Source organism: Theobroma cacao, chromosome 8, assembly GCF_053813885.1.
Source record: "Theobroma cacao isolate CCN51 chromosome 8, ASM5381388v1, whole genome shotgun sequence".
In the NCBI taxonomy this organism is placed as follows: domain Eukaryota; kingdom Viridiplantae; phylum Streptophyta; class Magnoliopsida; order Malvales; family Malvaceae; genus Theobroma; species Theobroma cacao.
The window spans coordinates 3,615,907-3,636,117 of record NC_142646.1 but is presented as its reverse complement, the minus strand read 5'-3'; the positions used below and the strand labels follow the sequence as shown (position 1 = coordinate 3,636,117).

The window sequence follows — 20,211 nt, the reverse complement described above, 5'->3', positions numbered from 1 at the left end:
TTGGAGATTGGAGATTGCTTTTAGCTTCCATGTATATCACCAGTAAAAAGTTTAAAAGCAAAAAAGGGGTTGAGATATGAACTCCAAAATAGATAGATCATAGATGGAGTCTTTGGATTTGGTCTAGAAGCAAGGAATAGCAAGGTCTATTTTGCCCTTGGAATATGTTATTAATTTTGGAGCTGTCCATGAATATGCTTTTGTTGGAGGAAGCTTTTACCTATATTGAGGCATAAAAGAGATGAAAATATGGCTTCTCAGAAAATTGGTGAAGTCTCCGGGGAAAGGGGTCATTATAAGGATCTTCCTAATTCTTAAGGTAATTGCTTGTTGAAAAGTTAATAGACTATACACTATTTGGGTAGGAAGGAAGGAAAATAAAGGGAAGTCAAAAAAGGTGAGGAAAGAAAAAATTGAATAGAGAAAGTGAAGTTTTTTTTTTGCCTTCCTTGTGTTTGGTATGAAAGAGAGAAAACAGAGGGAGATAGAGACTAGGGGTAAAATTATAAATGAAATGATAAACTTAAGAAGAAAGGGTGTTTTCCTCCCTATTTGGAAGGAATAGATTTGGAGAGAAAGGAAGGTGCCAATCCATCCATTTTCCTTCCCTCCTATTTCCGTCCTACCAAATGAAGGAAGGAAACAAAAGAAACACTATCGTCCTTCCACTTCTTTTCCTTCCTTCCTCTATCCCTCCTACCGAACATATTGCATAGAGAATTAAACATGAAGGAAAGATCAAGTAGGTTTTACTGTTGTTAACCCTTGAAGTGGATAGTTCTCATTGGTGAATTAACTTCAATAATTTTTCATGGACAAGCTTTGAGCCAAGTTCAAAGCTTCATCACTTCTTCAAACATCTGGCTCCAATGGGAAGACAACTACAGAGGAAATTTCCTATTGGCAGGTTTTTAAATATCTTCCATGCATATAGGAAGCTTGGATAGCTGACTGCTATGTTTGAGGTGTAATCTCTAGCTTCATCAAATTTCTTCTTTCCTTGCGTCAGTGATTCTCCTTCAAGTTAATGGCTGACATTGGAAAATTCTTGCTCTATTGATCTGTTACCATCTTGAGTCATGGTTATGCTGTAGTTGGCCAGTAACCACAAATAACCACAAATAAGCATTGGTACCAACAAAATGGTTTTTATCTTGACAACAGGCTGAGATAAGAGGTAGTTTCTCCTTCTTAACCTTTTGCAGGTTGAATGCCATGACTCTGAGGCAGCATCAGTAATCTCTTGTTAACCTTCCATCCCTGGGTATGTATGTGAGGTGTTGTCTGTTCCAACATTACATGTATACAGTATACTGATCTTCTACCAATCAAAACTGAAATAAATCTTTTCATGATGCCTTCATACAGTATTTTATAGTTGGAACCTTCGCTTCTAAAATTTTTCTGGTACATGAAAGTGAAACATGTAATTTATGCATACTACCATACCACCTCAATACTAGTGCGTGATTTGACAATAGTTCTTGTCATTGCAAGGTATCTTACTGGTTAGAACTAAGACCTGCTCAAACTGTTCAATTGTCTATGGGGTTGAGCTTTATAGCCACCCTCACCCTCCCTTTTAATTTTTATTGTTTAAAATATATCCTCTCTAGCACATCTAGAAAGATGTTCTAGGCTCACACATCTTCTAGACATCATCTCATTATGGTTTTTCTATATCAGTTGCAAAAAATGTTTTGCTGGTTGTACCTGTACGTTCACTCCTTTATCATATATATCATTGGGAACTGTTTCCTGTGGTATGTGGTGACTCTGCCTGTATTTTATACAAATTACATGGTCCCAAGCCCAGAAAAAGGAGGATTATGGAGGCTATATGACCAACAATGGTTTTTAGATACATCTTCAACGCAAGTTTGAGTGGGAACATGGCTTAGTTTTTATAAAGATTATGGTATGATTTGATGTGATGCATAAACTGAAGTTAATTGAAGTGTTGTGTAACCTTACTTTGGAAAAAGTGCTGGGTTATTCAAACTGATTCCTATTTAATGTCTATGGTCTCATCTAAAGCTAATTATTGCTTCCTAGCATTTTCATTTTGCTAATGTTCCCCTTGGGCCCCATTTTCTTTTCCTTGATATCATCCAATTTTTTTCTATTGGTACTGTTTCCATCACCTTGTGGCTATGAGAAAGACAGAGTCCTAGCATAGCAATTTAGCTTATGCATGCAATTAAGTCATTCCTATTCCAACAGCCAGAAGAGGAGTTTATGGTTTGTATTTTTATCAATTATTATCTATCAGGTTGTGGTGCTGTCAACTTTGTCTATAATTGCATAAAATCTAGTTTAGACCTGAAACCAATGTCTAGCTATAAAATTTTGCATGCATTTTGCCCAATACCTTCAACCTACTGCCAATTTGGAAAAGCAAAAACAAAAGAAATTGTCTTGCTCTATTGCTCCCATTTGTTCAGAGAAAACAGCATACGCAAAGTTAGGGATGTTGAATTTTGCACATCACATTTCCAGGTATGCTTTTTTAAAGTTTGGTCCAATGACTGGAAATTTATTAACATTGCAATCTTACCTTTTCTTTCTGGTTGAAGCTAAATGCATGCAAATTCACTAATAATAAAATTACATATTGAGCATGCTCTGAAGGTAAAATACAAAGAAATTGAGGATCAAATACTAAACAATACCTTGACTTCAGAGGTTGGGTTCCCCAGTTGCTGATGTTCCTCCTTTGTTTTGTTGTATCGCTCGATTACTGATCTCATACTGGCAAGAGTAGATTTGAATTGCATCAGACATTCTGTAAATTCTAAACACTTACAGGAGAGAAAAGAAAAACAGAGAAAAATGCTGAAAAACATTACACTAAAAATCACCACACGTGGGGCTCTAGAAAGTATAATGATAGCTTCTGTAACTTAACCACATTTGTTGTCTTCCTTTCTCTCTCTCTAAAATCATCTTGTTTCCTGGTGTATCTTAAATTCTTGTTTCTGACGAAGTTGTGATTATATTAGTCAATGACAGTTCCCTTCCAGAAAGATAAATTAGCTGGTGAGCAGAACAGTTGAAGTCATAATTCTAAACGTAAGTTTTCTTTTTGGTTAAATAGGTAATTCAAGTCTTGACTAGTCAGAATGTTGTATCTCCTTCATTCTTGCTGTAATTAATCTCATACTTGGCTGTTCAACCATAACATCTGAACTACACAGATTGGGTTCTCGGTAAAGTATATTGTATTCCTTCAGTCTCTACTTTGTTGCCTTGCCTTTCCTCCCCACTTTGTTTTTGAGTCTTACTATTATTAAAGAAGAGGTTATCTGTCTTGCTGCAATTGTCAGTAATTTTGAGAAAGGATCATTGGTCCCATTGTTATATGTTAACTCTCCATGATTCTTTCCCATGACTATCAACATAAAAGATGGTGCTTGTTTGACTTAATGACCTCAACATATACATGTTTGTTTGCTATCTAATTGAGGTTTTTTGTCATTAGCTGGCTATTGAAACAGATGTTATTTCATTTATATCTTTAAGATGTCACTAATTTTTACTATCACTTTTGTATTTTGATCCCAACCTCATCTTCCCCCTTTTCCATGGAAACCATATGTGCAAGGTAATTTGTGTTATAATCACCTTTCCATTAATCTTTTCCAAAAGCTACCTCATATATGTGCTTTGGTACAAGCATATTTTAACCAAAGGGTTATAGGCTTTTGACCTTTCACTGTGGTTTCTTGATGCTAGCGCCATTTGTCCTTTTCTAACTTCAACTTGTGTTATTTGGGTTGACAGTTTTAAGTCCAAAAGTGGTCCGATCATAATGATAAAAGATGTAAATATATTGAACTTTTCTTTTGTCTCCCAAAATTCAGTTTTTTTATCATTTTTCTAAACAAAACCACATCTTATAGAGTCGATTTACCCTTAGGTGCAAAATTTTTTATAATTATGCATTCAAAGTTTCTTAGAAAGTTAGATACTTTTAATTGTGATGTTATAAATAAGCTCATGCTTGATATTCTAGATGAGTTTGAAAATGAGTTTTTACACAACTCAAAAACAAATTTGTAACCACTGTAAAAAAAAAAAAAAAAAAGTTCAGTAAATGATGTGATATGCAATGTAAGCCAGTGCTACATGCCATGTAAGTGCCAACTTAGCATGAATTTTCATTCTTGGTCACATGGATGCTGATTTGGCAGATTTTCTACTGGGATAGAGGGGTATAAGAATGAAAACAGCTTTGATTTTCAATGTCTTCAGAAAGTGCTAATTGAATGTCTTGGAAGAGATGTCGAAGTGCTAGACGATGCTTACAAAGTGATAAAATGCTGGCTCTGGTAAGCAGTAATAGGATTACCATAGTCTTTGTCAATAATTGCCTTTTAGAGTTCATTGGAGATGGGTTAGGCAAATCTTTCAACAATTTGGTACAGTGGGATGTTTTTATTGTGAAGAAAGGAAGCAAGACAGGGAAAAAATTTGGCTTTGTCAGATATTACTTTTTCTGATGCTAGAAGGGTAGTTTCAAGATTCAACGGAGCTTGGTTATTGAACCAGAGAATAGGGGTGAATATTGCCAGATTTGGTGGCAGAGTGTCTTATTGGAAAAAACGAAATGCTGAACAACTAGGAAATGGTTTACTAGAACTATCCGGTAATGGTATTACAGAAGTGAGAAGTGAGTATGGCAGTGGTGTCCAAAAGTAGATTTCAATACAAAGTAGCAAATTATCCCATGCACAGGTGCTAAAGGGTGAGAAAGAATTTGCAAAAAAGGTCTCAAATTCATATACTGCAAATATATGCAATATTCAATCAGCGAAACGATGTGTAGGTGAAATTAGTGATAAAAAATTTACTTTGGTTTGAAAAGGGTGTGGTGGCCATCATTGATTATTATGTTGATCCTAAGGTTCTTGTGGAATAGTTTAGAATTGATGGTTTTTCTGGTTTACATGAGAGAAAACTAGGACCAAAGAATTTTCTTATTTCCAATAGTGATGAAATGATGTTTGATGAGCTGAAAGAAAAAGATTGGGACTGGCTTAATAACTTGTTCACTTCAGTTGAAGTGTGATATGCAAATTTCACTATCAAGTGCTGTCAAAAATGGATTGCAACTTATGGTGTACCTGCTCATGCATGGAATTACAACACTTTTTTTAATATCGTTAATGGTTGGGGAGAATTGATCTCCATTAAAACCAAAACACTTAATTTTGAAAATTTCAGTTATGTCGCGATGCTTATCTCCACTAATAAAATGGAATGCATTAATGAAGTTGTTGAGTTGGAAGTTGCAAACAACGTGTATTTTATTCGTGGATGTGAATTACCAGTGGAGGAGGGTTTTTGTTCCTCATTGTGGGGTAGAAAAGGAGGATTTAGTTCTCTGCAGAGTCCATGCATCATCATGGAGGTTGATGACAATGTTGAAGTGGCATCAAATGCTGACATGGAGTGTGTTAATATGTTGGAACAGAGTCCAATGGAGAAAAAGTTGGAGATGTATTCAAATTTCGAAGACGCTTCAAGTGCTATTCGGAGGAATCTAGGAGCCAACCTTAATTCTGATGCAAATGTCTTGGAAACATTGGAGCCTTTGATGGTTGTCAGATGGTATGGAGTACTAACAAAAGAGAAAGAAATCTGCTGAAGGAAAAGCGGTGGTGGGAGAATTCTGAGATCTTAAAGGCTGGGCTGATTATGGTGTATGTTGGCCTATTTCACTATTAGGCTTGGAGAGAAAAGAGGAGGGCTTGTCTGAGCAGATTGAACCAATTTGTAGCCCTAAATCCATTGATTTGGTGGAATTCCAACAAGATCTATCTTCTTCTCTGCTACCTTGTATGCTGAACTCAGGAACTGTATATAAAGCCTTCTAATTGAAATTGAGGGGAGATTAAGAAGGGAAAGGTGCTGAAAAGGAAGGGTAAGAGCAAACATGGAAGAAAACATAAGATACAACTTACAGCTGCTGAAAATTCAAAGATGGCCAATGCTTCTCTATCAGATGGAGACTTTAGAAATAGAAATATTAATTCTTTAAAAGGCAAAGGAGATTAGGAGTCTCAGCAAGAAACTTGGGTTAGTTGCCAACTCAAGTGAGGAATTGATAATTGATAAATTGAAGAAATGGAAAGGAGTCTCCCCAGCTCAGATGGTGTAATCCTTGTTTGGGTAAGTTTTGGTTTTGTGTTGTTGCTTTGGATTTGTTATGAACATTGGGGTTTCAATCTGTTTGGTGTCTTGGTGCTATGAATTTGTTTAAGTCTATCTGGGTTTTTTTTGGCTTTGTTGCTATTGTTTTTTGGCAACATTTGGATCATTGGAGTGTTGGTTATTTTGGTGATTGGTGATCTATTTTTGTTTAGTTTTGAAGTTAGGGGGTTTGTTTTTTTGTTCATATCGTCAAGATGAGAATTCTTAGAATTGGAACCTTGGATTGAAGCTGATCCGATCAAATGATGTCTCATCAAGATGTGTTGCCATGTTGAGATTTTGATTTGATGAATCTTAAAGTGTTGTGTAAAATGTGAAGGGATATTGTTAGTATCTAAAGCATGCGAGGGGTCCAAAATTTTACTGACAAAAAGGGGTGTGGTAAGGTATCACGCAATGATGAATGTTTTCAATTTGGCATGTCTACTGGTTAGAGGATTGACCTTTGAATGAGTTATTTCTTTGTCTGATTTTGGCTGTTAGGAATAAGAATGCTACAGTGATAAAGTTTTTCCTTGAAGTCTAATTCCAATTGGCAAATTAACCTTTGAAGAGATATTTGGAATTAGAAAAATGAGTGTTTGATCAACTATTGATTATCCTAAGACGTGTGCAACCAAGGACTGATTGATTTAAGAAATTTGATGAGTATGGTACTCTCTAGTATAAAAGCTCTCTCTTGCTTTCATGAGTTATTTTGAAAGGTGTTTGATAACACCATCTGAACAATTGAGAGTATCAAGGTTTCCTCATTCGTTTAACGATTTTTATAGTTTACATGTTTTGGATTTATTCCCTTCAAAAGGTTATTCTAACGGAGGGGTCATATTTTTTTGGATGAGAAATGTCAATTCCCCTTGTGTCATTCTGCCCTTGATGACTGTTATCATCTGTTCATGTGCTGTTTTTTGGAGCTGGATTTGTTGGGGTTTTACTTTTGAATGTTGGGGTGTGTGGTAGGGCATGTGGTATGTAAGGAACAATGGTGTTTGGTTTGCGGGGCTACCTGCGGTCTCTATGGAGGGTTTGAAATGAAACTATTTTCGAAAGTGAAATATGGTGTACAAATAAAAGAATTTCAGCTAAAGCATATGTTTCAAAGCATTCACTATGCAAAAGGGGCATCCAATGGAAATCTCCCTAGACTGATTTTCTTGTACTTAAGGTTGATGGTTATACTTAAAGGAATGCCTAGTTCATCGGGAAAGGAAGGTGTTTTAACAAACCAGATAAGGAAGCTAATAAGTATGTTGATTCTCTTGAAACCTAGGTGTTGATTGAAAGGAAAGGTTTGTAGCCTAGTGTTGATATGGTAGGTTTTTTTAATGTTGGGTGTCGTATCTTTTTGTTATGGTAGAAGTTAGTTATGTTTTGCTTTGTTTGAGGAATTGTCTGTTTCTTAACTTATAAGTTAAGGTGTTTTGTTGGGTTATTATTGGTGTTTGTATCGTATTGTTTTTAGTTTTGCTTTGGATCCTTTGTAATGGCAATTTGAGATTACAGGACTTTGACTTTTGAATCATGTGCGATATTTTAATAAAAATTTCAACTTAATAAAAAAAAAAAAAAGGACTTGATTTGACAAAGATAACAATCATGTAGACCTTGATGATATATACCTCTAAGTACAATCGCTCATATCCTTATGAGGTGATTTTCTTTTCTCTTGTTTTTCTGTGTTTCAAAAAGATCTTTTATTGTTTATGTAAGGTAAATTTTCAAACTCAACAGTTTCGTATCACACTCTTGCATTTTTCTTGTTGTCCATGGACTAAGCTCTTTTTGTGCTACAACCTTATAACTTGTTGACTGGTATTTGATAGAGATCTTTTAAGAATAATTTTAGGGATTATTGTATTTTTGTGTCAGATTTTTAAAACCTAATATTATGCTTTCTATATTTGTGATAACTTCTTATTTTATGGTTGTTTTAGGGTTAACATTATATATATATATATATATATATATATATATAGGCTGCTGCAAATGATTTTTTTATGATAGAGAATAAAAAACTCTCTTGTTTTTTCTTCCAACATGGTAACAAAGCTTTCGTTGAGTAAAGAAGTCATTTTTTATTGCTCGACAGTAAGGGGATCTTGTCTGCAACTCTTGATAACCATCAAAAGCCTCGCTTGATTGGTGTTTCAAATCAAGGTTGATGGGAAGAAAATAACTAACGAAAAAAAAGTTGGTTTGATCGGTGAGAATCTCTCTTTACAAATCAGTCCCGTAAAGCTAGATGAAACAAATTATCTTGCGTGGTTAAGATCTTGTTTATTGTTCATTCAAGTTAGAGGTCTGAAAGGATATGTTGCTAGAGATAAACAAAAGTCAGACGTCACTAGTCCCACTTATAATCAATGGAAATCTAAAAACTCCCTTGTAATGTCGTGGCTCATTAATTCTATGCAATCTCAAATTGCCCGAGGTTATCTATTCTTGAATATTGCATTTAAGATTTGGAATGTAGCCTCTCAAACCTAGTCTCAAGTGAGTAATGATGCGTAGATTTTTGAATTGTGGAATAAGGTGCATGAGATGAAACAATGTGAGATGACTATTCCTCAATACTTTGTTGAATTGAGTGGTTTATGGTAGGAACTTGACTATTACCAAGATTTTCAAGCAACATGTTCTGAAGATGTAGCTAAATTTCAGAAACTAGTGAAAAAAGAACACATATATGATTTTTTTGCTGGTTTAAATATGAAATATGATCAAATACGAGTTCAGGTGCTTGGTAAGGATCCTTTGTCTTCATTAAGGCAAACTTATTTATATGTGCAGCGAGAAGAAAGTCGAAGCTCTATGATATACACAGTTTCAGTAGACAAGGCAGGGTTAGTTGCAAATTCATTTCGTGAACAGTTGAAAGTCAGCAACCAAGGTCGATTAGACAAGGATCATTTACACTGTTATTATTGTAGAAAGCTATGGCATGCTAAGGAGACTTGTTGGAAGTTGAATGGTCAACCAACTAGGAGTCGTGGAGGTAAACGGATGGGCTCAACAAGACCACAAGCAAACCTATTCGAAGTAGTAGAAATATCTAAAGAGACTAGTATTGGCAGTCTTTCTAATGAAGAAGTACAAACCCTAAGGTGTCTTTTGTCTCAACTTGATTCTCAATCAACTATAGTTGCTTCCTCCAATTTTGTCAAAATAGGTACTGTTTTTCTTGCTACTCTTGATACTCATAATGATTCATGGATTTTAGATTTTGGAGCAAACAAACATATGATAGGCTCTTCTAATAAATTCTTAACTTGTTCTCTGTGTTTAGACAATGATAAAGTCTGTATCACAGATAGATCTTTAGCATCTATATCTGGAACAGGTTCTGTTAAATGTACTTCCACCATTAATCTATATTCAGTTCTTCATGTTCCTAGTTTTCCTATTAGCCTTTTATTTGTTAGTTCAATTACAAAAGCATTTGATTGCAAAATGGAATTCTTTCCAACTCATTGTGTTTTTTAGGACTTGAAAACAGAGAGAACAATTAGCTTTGGTAGATTGTAAGATGGCTTGTATCTACTAGAGGAAGGTCGCAGTAACTTGATTCCTAGTATAACTCGAGCCCTATTAGGAGACTCTATGAATGTTAACCAAGAAATAATCCAATGGCATAAACGATTAAGACACCCATCTTTTTTTGTTTTAGAAAAATTATATCCTAGTTTGTTTAAACAATGCAAGTTGGATTTATTAATTTGTAACGCTTGTGAATTGCTAAACACAGCAGACATTCTTATCCTTCAACTAATAATAAGAGTTCAGTTTCTTTTATGACTATTCATTCTGATGTATGGGGACTTAGTCAAATAGTTTCTCTATCCGATTACAGATGGTTTGTTACCTTTATCGATTGTTGTATTAGATTAACTTGGGTTTATTTGATGAAAGTAAAGAATGAGGTTTTTTCTTGTTTTCAACTATTTCACAAAATGATTTGTACACAATTTGATGCTAAGGTTAAGATTATGAGAATCAACAATGGTACATAATACATGGATGGTGTGTTTAAGGCATATCTAGATTCCAATGAAATATTACACCAAACTAGTTGTGTAGACACTAGTATACAAAATGGAGTGTCTGAAAGGAGAAACAAGCACATATTAAAAGTGGCTTGATCTCATGTTTTTTTAATGAATGTTCCAAAGGCTTATTGAGGCGATGCAGTACTTTCAATCGTATACCTTATTAACAGAATGCCCTTAAAAAACTCAACTTTAAGAGTCCTTTAAAAGTTCTACAAGGTAGTAATTCATATGCTGCTTCTCCAAAAAATTTTGGATGTGTATGTTTTGTTCACAAGAGGAACGTAGGTAAGTTAGAACCTAGGGTCTTTAAATGTGTGTTTGTTAGCTACTCTGCAACTCAAAAGTGTTATTATCCACCCTCGAGAAAGTACTTTCTAAGTATGGTTGTTACCTTTAGAGAGTCTGAGCTTTATTTTCATGCACCTCATTCACCTTTTCGGGGGGAGAATAAGGAAGAAGAGGTGGAGGTAATAGCACTTGCCCCATACAGTTTTCTAGTAAAAATCCTAGTGATGACAAGGAACAACCTAAAACTGGGTAATTAGGAGGCTAAATTTGAAAACTTACATATGAATGGAAAAGACAGATAAAGCCATCAAGCATGTTATACCTGGTCAAGCGTCATTTTTTAGTTCAATCCCTGAAAATACATGTGGTGAGTCTTCTTTACCTTTTAATTACCTTAATTCTAATCCCATTGCTAATGATCTTGATGTTCCTATTGCTATCAAAAAAAGAGTCAGAACTTGTACTAAACATCTTAGTTCTAACTTTGTTTCTTACGATTCTGTCTCTTTCCTATAGAGCCTTTGTATTGTTTGTTTCCTCAATTTCTATTCCACAAGGTTGGCAAGAAGCATGTCATGATCCAAAATGGAAAGAGGCAACGATTGAAGAGATGAAAGCTTTGGCAAAAAATGAGACTTGGGAACTTGTTACTTCCCTTTTGGGAAAAAAATCAGTTAGATGCAAATGAGTGTTTACAATGAAACATAAGGTAGATGGTTCAATTGAAAGGTACAAAGCTAGATTAGTGGCAAAAGGCTTCACCTAGACCTATGGGATGGACTATCAAGAGACATTTGCTCTTGTTGCAAAAATGAATACTATCAAAATCATGTTATCACGTGTAGCTAACCTTGATTGGGACTTACAACAATTTAATGTCAAGAATGCCTTCTTACATGGAGACTTGGAAGAAGAGGTGTATATGAAAATTCTTTCTAGATTTGATGATGAGAAGAGTAAAGGGAAGGTTTGCAAATTAAAGAAGGCATTATATGGTTTGAAGTAATCACCCAAGGCCTAGTTCGATTGGTTCAGTAAGGCCATGATCTCATTTGAATATCATCAAAGCAATGCTGATCATACCTTGTTTATTAAACACTGTAATGGTAAGATCACATTACTTATTGTTTATGTTGATGGTATAGTTATGATTGGGGGTGATAAGGAGGAGATTGCCCGACTCAGAAAACTTTTAGCTCAGGAGTTTGAAATTAAGGATTTGGGTAAGTTGCAATATTTTTTATGAATAGAGATTACCAGATCTAATAAAGTAATCTTTATTTTTCAAAGGAAATACATTTTGGATCTTCTTGAAGAAACTGGTATGTTGGGATGTAAACATGTAGACTTTCCTATTGAAGCTAATCATAAATTACAAGCAAAAGTTGGTGAGTCAGTTGATTTAGGTCAATATCAAATGTTGGTTGGGAGATTGATCTATCTCTCATACACCAGACCGGACATAGCCTATGCCGTAAGTTTGGTAAGTCAATACATGCATGACCCTTGAGATTCTCATCTAGAGGTTGTTTTTTGGATTTTAAGATACCTAAAATTTGCACCTAGAAAAGGATTACTCTTCTCTAAATATGGTCACTTAAAGATAAAAGCTTTTACATATGCAGATTGGGTTGGATCACCTAATGATAGGAGGTCAACATCTAGTTATTACATATTTATAGGTAGAAATTTAGTTACTTGGAGGAGCAAAAAATCGAATGTGGTAGCTCGGTCAAGTGTAGAAGCAGAATATAGAGCTATGGCATAGGGTGTTTGTGAATTACTATGGCTGCATAAAGTAATGGAAGAATTGCAATTGTCAGAAGGGAAATGTCTATCCTTGTTCTGTGATAACAAGGCTGCTATCAGTATAGCTCACAATCCGGTTCAACATGATAGAACAAAGCATAAAGAGATTGACTGGCATTTCATAAAAGAAACAATAACAATGGTTTTTTGAAGGTTTCTCATGTGACCTAAAAAAAACAACTAGCTGATGTGTTTACTAAGGGACTTAGCAGTAGACCATTTCATACTTTAGTTTGCAAGTTGGGCATGTGTGATGTCTATACACTAACTTAAGGGTGAGTGTTGACTGGTGTTTGGTAAAGATCTTTTAGGAATAATTTTAGAGATTATTGTATTTTTGTGTCTGATTTTCAAGACTTAATATTATGCTTTCTATATTTGTGACAATTTCTTATTTTAGGGTTGTTTTAGGGTTAACATGTATATATATATATATATATATATATAAGCTGCTGTAAATAATTTTTTTATGATAGAGAATAAAAAGATCTCCTATTTTTCCTTCCAACACAACCTCATATATTTACGTGTCTTACGATATATATTCTTTTGAGACGAAATGTCTAAAATAAATTAAGATAAAACTCTCAGTGGTGAATATAATCAAATTAATGAACCACAAAGCAAAGACAAAGCTAAGAATGTGAATGTAATCAAAGTTTTGGTCAATGATGGCTTAGTATTATGATCCACACCAACTTGTAAGATATTGTTTACTTTGGTTCGTTGATCTCGTAGTTTTATCTACAAAAGAGTCTCACAAGTTGAAGATGGTGTAGACTCTTAAATGTCTAATCTCATTTTAGCATATCGATCTCACAAGTTATGGTGTGAACTCTTAAATGTCTAATCTCACTCTAAGACACAGTTGCAGTCGGATATTGTTTACTTTGACTTGTTGATCTCACAATTCTGTTCCACAAAAGAGTTTCATAAGTTGAAGATAGTATGAACTCTTAAATATCCAATCTCATTCTAGTATATCGTATATCGGCTTCACAAGTTATGGTACAATTCTTAATTGTTTAATCTCACTCTTATATAGACTTGATATCAACTGTCACAATTTATATCAACTTGTAAGATATTGTCTGTTTTGATTCGTTGTGTTCATGGTTTTATCTCACAAAAAATGCTTCACAATTTGAAGATGATGTAAACTCTTAAATACCTAATCTCATTTTAGTATGCAATTAATATGGGATTTATGACTCTCTTGAACCATGACATCTTTTTTTGATGTGAGATTCATGACTTTTTGTTGAAAATATAACATACTCATGGTTCCTCGTTGGGAGTGTGACAATTTCTTTGGGATGGGATTCATGACTTATCACTAAGATTGTAACACCTAGCTTGATGGTGTTGACAAAGCCATAGGCGAGATTGATGTTGAAACAACCTCAAATATCTTATTTAAAAAGAAAAAAACATTTTGGTGTTTTTAATCTCAACAATATTTTAGTCATTTTTGAATTTTTGCTAACAACGGTTAGAGTTTCATCTTAAATCTTTATGGATTCATTAGTATTCAAAATAAACACTCCATCCAAACAGATGGAAATAATCAAATTAATGAACCGCAAAAAATAGATAGCTAAAAATGTGAATGCAATCAAAGTTACGGTCGATGATGGCCTAGCCTGGTGGTGTTCATGAAGCCATGGATGGGATCAATGTTGAAGCAATCTCAAATCTTTAGTTTCAAAAAAATGCATTTTGATGTTTTTTTATCTTAATGGTATTTTAGTTATTTTTTAACATTTGTTAACAACGTTTTTAAAGTTTTAGAACGAAGTGTATTTTGAACATTAATGAATCCAAGATAAATGAACGTAAAAACCTAACAGGGTAGGAGTAATTTTCCCTTAAAAAAACTAAACCCTAAATTGTCTGTAAATCAAATAGACCCTACATTCTTTATTTTTCTTGTGAATAGGAATATATAACTATTTTCTTATCCAATTTGAGATATCTTTTAAAGGCTCACGTGTAATTTTAGTTGCAATCTCACATTCTTTGTAATTTGACTTGTTCCTCTTTAAACCAGTATATCATTCACTTAAAATTGTTGGTCTTCATCATTTATAGTTAGCAAAGATTTACATAATTTAATTTGTTATTATGTTAATGTTATTGCAGATTTACATATGCATTTGGCTTACTGGTAGCATGGGCTTTCTCCGACAATGCTCGATAATATTCAAGTTGATACCTACAAATTTTAAATTCCACCTCTTTTTACGTGAGAATTATATATATATATATATATATATTATGGATTAGCTTTGCTTCCTTTTTCCTTTTGTAAATGCCGTAATGGTAATGTTATTTAAATTTTAAACTTAATTTTACTTTCAAGTTAATTTTTGAGGCTGGTCCATGTAAAAATAAATTTTTTATGTTAAAATTTAATGAAAACATAAATTCAAATAATAATGTTGGTAACTTTATTTAAAATATTTGGGACAGATATAATTAACATGAATTTTAAAATTTTTCTTAATAACTCGAGAAAGCACTGTATATATTCCCTCATCCATCCAATGTATATAAGTCTTTCCCTTTGCCCTCCAACCCTTAATTAAAAATTGTTAGCTCATCCAAATTGTTAAAAATTTTGAGAATTTTAATTTTAAAATCTCAACTTCAAATAATTGAAAATGAAAAAGTGAAACAATGGATAAGGTGAGACAGAATTATCTCTCATTAACCAAGGAACTCCACTCACCCCCAATCTCCCTCCACTTCCTCTCTCTCCCCCTAACCTCCCCTTTGTCAGTAATAGTTACTTAGACTGGACACTAGTTTCACAACACTAAAAAAGTGTATACTTTAGCAAAATGTAAAGAATAGTGTAATCATCATGCACCCTCCAGAGGAAATGTTCCTCTGATGGTTATCTTGAAGTATAATTTAGGATTGCATACTAATGAGAAAGTTGGAAAGAAAATATTTAGTCAAAATATTGATTTTGACTCTAACTACATATTAAAGTTTGTACTATGATATACACTTACTGTACCAATGAAACTTTGAATCAATGATAAAGAAGAATTGTTGGAATTTTTTAAGTGTTAGATTCAAGTCTAGTTGTGTGAAGATTTCATCTAATGTTACATTAATTTATTTATTCAGCTAGTTCGTCTATTTCTTCAACCACATATTTCAAAAGTTGTTTAGTTGTAATTGTAATTTCTATATATATACTTTTTAATAAAAAAAACACTTATCGATATGAATAATCCCAAAGATATATACTGACTCAATCAAATTTTCTTTCAGTACATACAAAGAAATTCATAGGAGGAGCATAGGCTTTAATACTAAGTTAATTATAGGCCAATTCCCTAAAAGATAAGTTTCCTTAATATTCAGAATTATATGAAAGAAAAATATTCTATATACTTCTTTACCAAAGAGGATATTAATATAAATGTGGAGATATGATTCTTTATATATATATGGATTAAGAAAAAGAAAGGGCTCCAAACAAGAGATTTCCTACAGATCACAAAGCACCTATTTTACACTTTGCTTTGCACAACATAAGAATCCACCATCCAAAAATTTTGACGTAATATATAAAGTTAGGTTGGCAGTAGTTCACCAGCTTAGATGCTTAAGACCTTTGTGCTACTGAATGCTGATCAGCCACCATATCCAAGGAAATCGTAGGGAAAGCATTCAATTATTCCAAACAGTTTCAAAAGTATTAACAAAGAATGGCAAAAGGGAGGACTTGAGTTTGACGAGATGTAATAAACAAAGGGCAAGTGGTGAATGTGTTTGGAAACCCGTCCAAGTCAGCTATTTTCTTGGGGCAAAGATATTATATTTAAATAATGTAAGTAAGAATTTCTTCACATTTCTCTGGTTATAAGATGGATATCTTTCCAATATTAAATTTCATAAGGATCTTAAAGTAATCAGTCTTGTGGTCCATAATCACCATAGTTTATTCCAATGTGTTAAGGTGCTAAGCTATGTTATTGTAAAAGATTCATGCATGATTCTTTTCTATTATATTTCCTTCCTTTTACAGGAGCAACTTAGCTAGTATCTTTTGTCATGAAGATGATTAGTTCTTATCTCTTCTTAAGGGGTCCATTTTATAGTGATTATGACAATGAAAAGAAAGTGAATGCCTAACTAATTATCCACAATATAAATTTCAGTTTTAACTAATTATGATTTAGAGTTTTATTTAAAAAGAAAAAATCAGTGGGTTTGATTTTTTTTTATTTAGAATGTTGTCAAAATTTTGTAAGGTGCAAAGTTTAAATCCTTATTGTCTCCTGCCTCCTCATATGTACCAATAAAATTAAAAAACAAAAAAAAAAGTTTCCAAGAAAATTTTCCACTCTAGGAACAGCATGCATTCATGCTTGACAGTTCAAAGATAGTGTATAAGTTTCCAATCCAGCAGCTGCTAATAAACAAGGCTCAAGTCGACCTTGGTGCATGCAGCTCACTCGATCCACCTTGAAACTTGGGGTTTGAAGTTTTTCCTTTTTCCTAGGTTAATATTATCTACCACCTATGAACCAAAAAGCCCTAATTAATCACTCTTATGATGAAGCCCTAGTACCTAGGTTAAGATATACAGTTCAATTCAGATTTGGTTTATGTCTTGCAGTTCTTTTTTATTTTGATCAAAATATTCTCTGAAAGGAGTGATTAGGATCCTTTCATCCTTCATCAAAATATTCTCTAAAAAGTTTTAGAAAACTGTACAACATTATGTTGATCTCGTACAATAAGCTAATGGATAGAGTAATTAAAGGTGGAAAAGTATTATTGTTTATCATTGAAAATTTGAAAATGAACAAATTGTACCTAAAACATACATAAAGTTTCTTTCATTTTTTTTAAGGTAATGAAGTTTCTTGTGTATATCAAGCTCCTTAGATTTCCAAATCATCTATATAATATATTAAATTAATTATCAAAACCTATAGCCTTGCTCTAAATATGTGTTTCATATATTTACAAAAGTCCAAGTGATCAAATAATAAGTTTTAAATATATTATAAATTTAAATAGATTTCTTAATAAGTTTTTGATTGTTTATTAACCACTACAATGATTGTTTTATGTTTAAATATCATTATTAATTGTTTTTTTTATATATTGTTGGTCTACAAAATAGGACATACTACTTCACAGGTTCTAAATTATTATTTAGTTTTTCTTTTGCAATTTTAATTTGTAAACCTGGCCTAAGGAAATTTACCTAGAAATTTAGTTTATTTTCATTGCTAATTATTTTTGAATTTTGCCGATAACTTTCAGTACTACCCGTTGTTCCAGGAAATATACTTGCTGCATTTCAAAGAGTATCACTCTCGATGCAAGTGGAACTACTAACCTTTTGAAATACTAGAAAACAGCATTTTCGATTATCAATTGTTTGTGCTGATTTAGGAATAGTATTGCCTCTTTTTTCATACGTTTAGTGAATAAAAATTGTAGCTAAGTTGAAAAACCTAAAAAAATATTTCAAGTATAAAATACCTCATAGCCTATGCAATCATAAAACAAAAGGATTTTTAATTGAATAATAAAGCACTATTAAGGAAAGAATTTTAGTTAGCTCATTCCTAATTAAAGTTTCAACATTTTGAATTGTCTTTTGTTTTCTTCCATTGACTTCACAGTTATAACGCTTTCAATTACCTTCTTTTCCTCCTCCTCCTCCCATTCTTTCTTTAGCGTTTGAAAAATCCCAACAAGAAATTATGTTTTTTTATATCTTATTCGCAAGCAAACACAGGCAATTTGTTACTATTATATCCTCCCATTTGCTTATAATGACCTCTTAATACCACAAGCCTTGCTTTTGCTATCTCTGCACTGATCAAATTGTGGCAACAGCCTCACTCAGTGTGCCATTATCCATCATCACCAACAATTATATCATCCCTCTATGACACTTAACTTTGAATTCGTATGAGTTATATATCTATATATGCCCATTTCTGCCATCTCAAATTAATCAACTAGCCACCACCATTTTTCCGCAATTGCTAGCAAACTTTTTAACTTCTTAACCATCCAGCCTCTTTACACATAATACTACCTCTAAAATATATGGATATTCATGAGTCATATTTAAAGGGGAAATTTAAGAACCATTTTTAGTACAATGCTCGATTGACATTTATATTTTTCAGTATAGGATGGATCTCAAAGTTGTGCTCAATCAATGTTTACACTTTGTTTATCAAACTTTTCAAACAATACTGCAATTCCATCATTCCACAAATTTTATGGTGGAACACTTTAGATATACTTTCATATATTAGTCACTTATCTATTCTTAATTTTTCTTCTTCCCCTTCTTTAGCTTCATTTTTCTTTCCTTTTCATGACAATTAGCGACCTAGATTTGGGGTTGAGATTTCCCTAGCCTGATCTTTTTCTCCTGAGATTCAAAGGTTTCCTATCGATTATTCAAACACTTGTGCTGCATATCAGTCTAAATATTCAAGGATAGCAAGGTTGGAACCCTTGCATTAGACCAGTCTGTCTAGTTTTGCAATGCAAATCCTCTATTTTCTCTCTCTTTTCCTACAACTTTAGGTGTTTTCTTGGTTGTATCTGGTGTCTTTTGGAAGAAAAGAAAAGAGTAAGAATTTAAGGTCATTTCAACTGATAGGAATTCAATATGTAACAGTGTTGTAGAGGCGACATTCAACTCCCATTTTCTTTATTTTTTCAACCATGCGCATTATAATTAACAAAGCTGCATCAATTTGAATTCTTCTAATCTTAACCATGCAAAAAAGTCATGGCTTGTGTCCCCTATTAGACTCTAACAAAGCAAAGCTATAATTCTTCTTAGCGCTCGAACTCCAACTTGAAATTTCACAAAGGTAATTAATTCAGTACACTCGACTTGTATGGAAACCTTCCATCAGCCATGGCTAGTCTTCGTAGAAAGCCTCGAAGTCAACTAGCAAACTGAAATTACTAGGTTACAATATACATCTCTCTAACCAGTAACCGTACTCCAAGATATAAAACTAGCTACGCTCACTTAACACTTTCTAAGAACTCAACCAGATCCTAAACGATATCCAATCAACGATGAACAATCAAAGGCAACTCTAACTAAACGCACAGTAAAATCGAAACTCTTTTTGAGTCATAAAATCATAAAATCAAAACTATAACTCTTGCATTCAAACTTCCTTTCCATCTTTTGAACCCTAAGCTCCCGTTTTTATGTCACATTAACAAAAAATAAATAAATATATATATATATATATAACAATATTTTTATGGAAAAAAAATACAAATCTCATCTAGGAAAACAATAGCTAGCCAGCATCACAAATCATGATAATTAAAGGAATAATCAAGCGTGAAGAAAAAAAATAATCATGATGATAAAGAGATCTTAAAAGGACCTGGTGCTAGCAAAATCGTAGAGCTTTCCAGTGCTAGAGAAGATCATTACTCCGACTTCAGCATCGCACAAGATCGCGAGCTCCTTCGCTTTCTTCAACAATCCGTTCCTTCGCTTCGAAAACGTCACTTGTCTGCTCGTCGAGTTATCGATCCTCCTTATCACTATTTTCCCTCTCCCCATAGCCTTAGCTCGGCAGTACTCAACAATTAATCTTCTTTTATTCAAACAAAAAAATGAAGAAGAAAAAAAATTAACTCTCGATGTTCGATAAAGGGGGAGGTATAATAAAAAGCTTGGCAAAAAACAAAAAGAATTGGAGTTTTAGTGGTTTTTTTTTCGCTTTTTATTTTTGAAAAGAAAAGGGAAAAAAAACTTACTTGGAGAGGAAGTGAGAAACGGGAGGAAGGAGACAAACCGAGGTTTTCAGAGACG

General features: G+C 33.3%; 2 protein-coding genes across 13 annotated transcripts in view; one reads left to right on the top strand and one right to left on the bottom strand.

The window, feature by feature from the left end:
* LOC18591844 (uncharacterized) overlaps window positions 1-14,801 on the top strand; it is a 25,733-nt gene extending 10,932 nt beyond the window's left edge. Inside the window, exons 6-8 of one of the 11 annotated variants that reach the window (XR_016027862.1) lie at window positions 1,206-3,072; window positions 9,007-9,059; window positions 9,147-10,609. Coding sequence is in view for 2 of the 11 variants with exons in the window: in XM_088808905.1 (XP_088665031.1) it covers window positions 9,007-9,059; window positions 9,147-9,699 (606 nt within the window). In the remaining 9 variants the exon portion in view is untranslated. Of the gene's footprint in view, window positions 1-1,205; window positions 3,073-3,097; window positions 3,210-9,006; window positions 10,610-14,504 lie in introns of those variants that run through there. The other 10 variants (XR_016027866.1, XR_016027865.1, XR_016027867.1 and 7 more) reach the window with 10 other exon arrangements.
* LOC18591843 (MADS-box transcription factor 23-like) overlaps window positions 1-20,211 on the bottom strand; it is a 22,422-nt gene extending 2,211 nt beyond the window's left edge. For both annotated transcript variants that reach the window (XM_018125905.2, XM_018125907.2), the window contains exons 1-3: window positions 20,157-20,211; window positions 19,778-19,993; window positions 2,673-2,751 (exon numbers count right to left, since the gene is read on the bottom strand). In XM_018125905.2, the coding sequence (XP_017981394.2) occupies window positions 2,673-2,751; window positions 19,778-19,959 (261 nt within the window). In that variant the 5' untranslated portion in view covers window positions 19,960-19,993; window positions 20,157-20,211. The remainder of the gene's footprint in view (window positions 1-2,672; window positions 2,752-19,777; window positions 19,994-20,156) is intronic.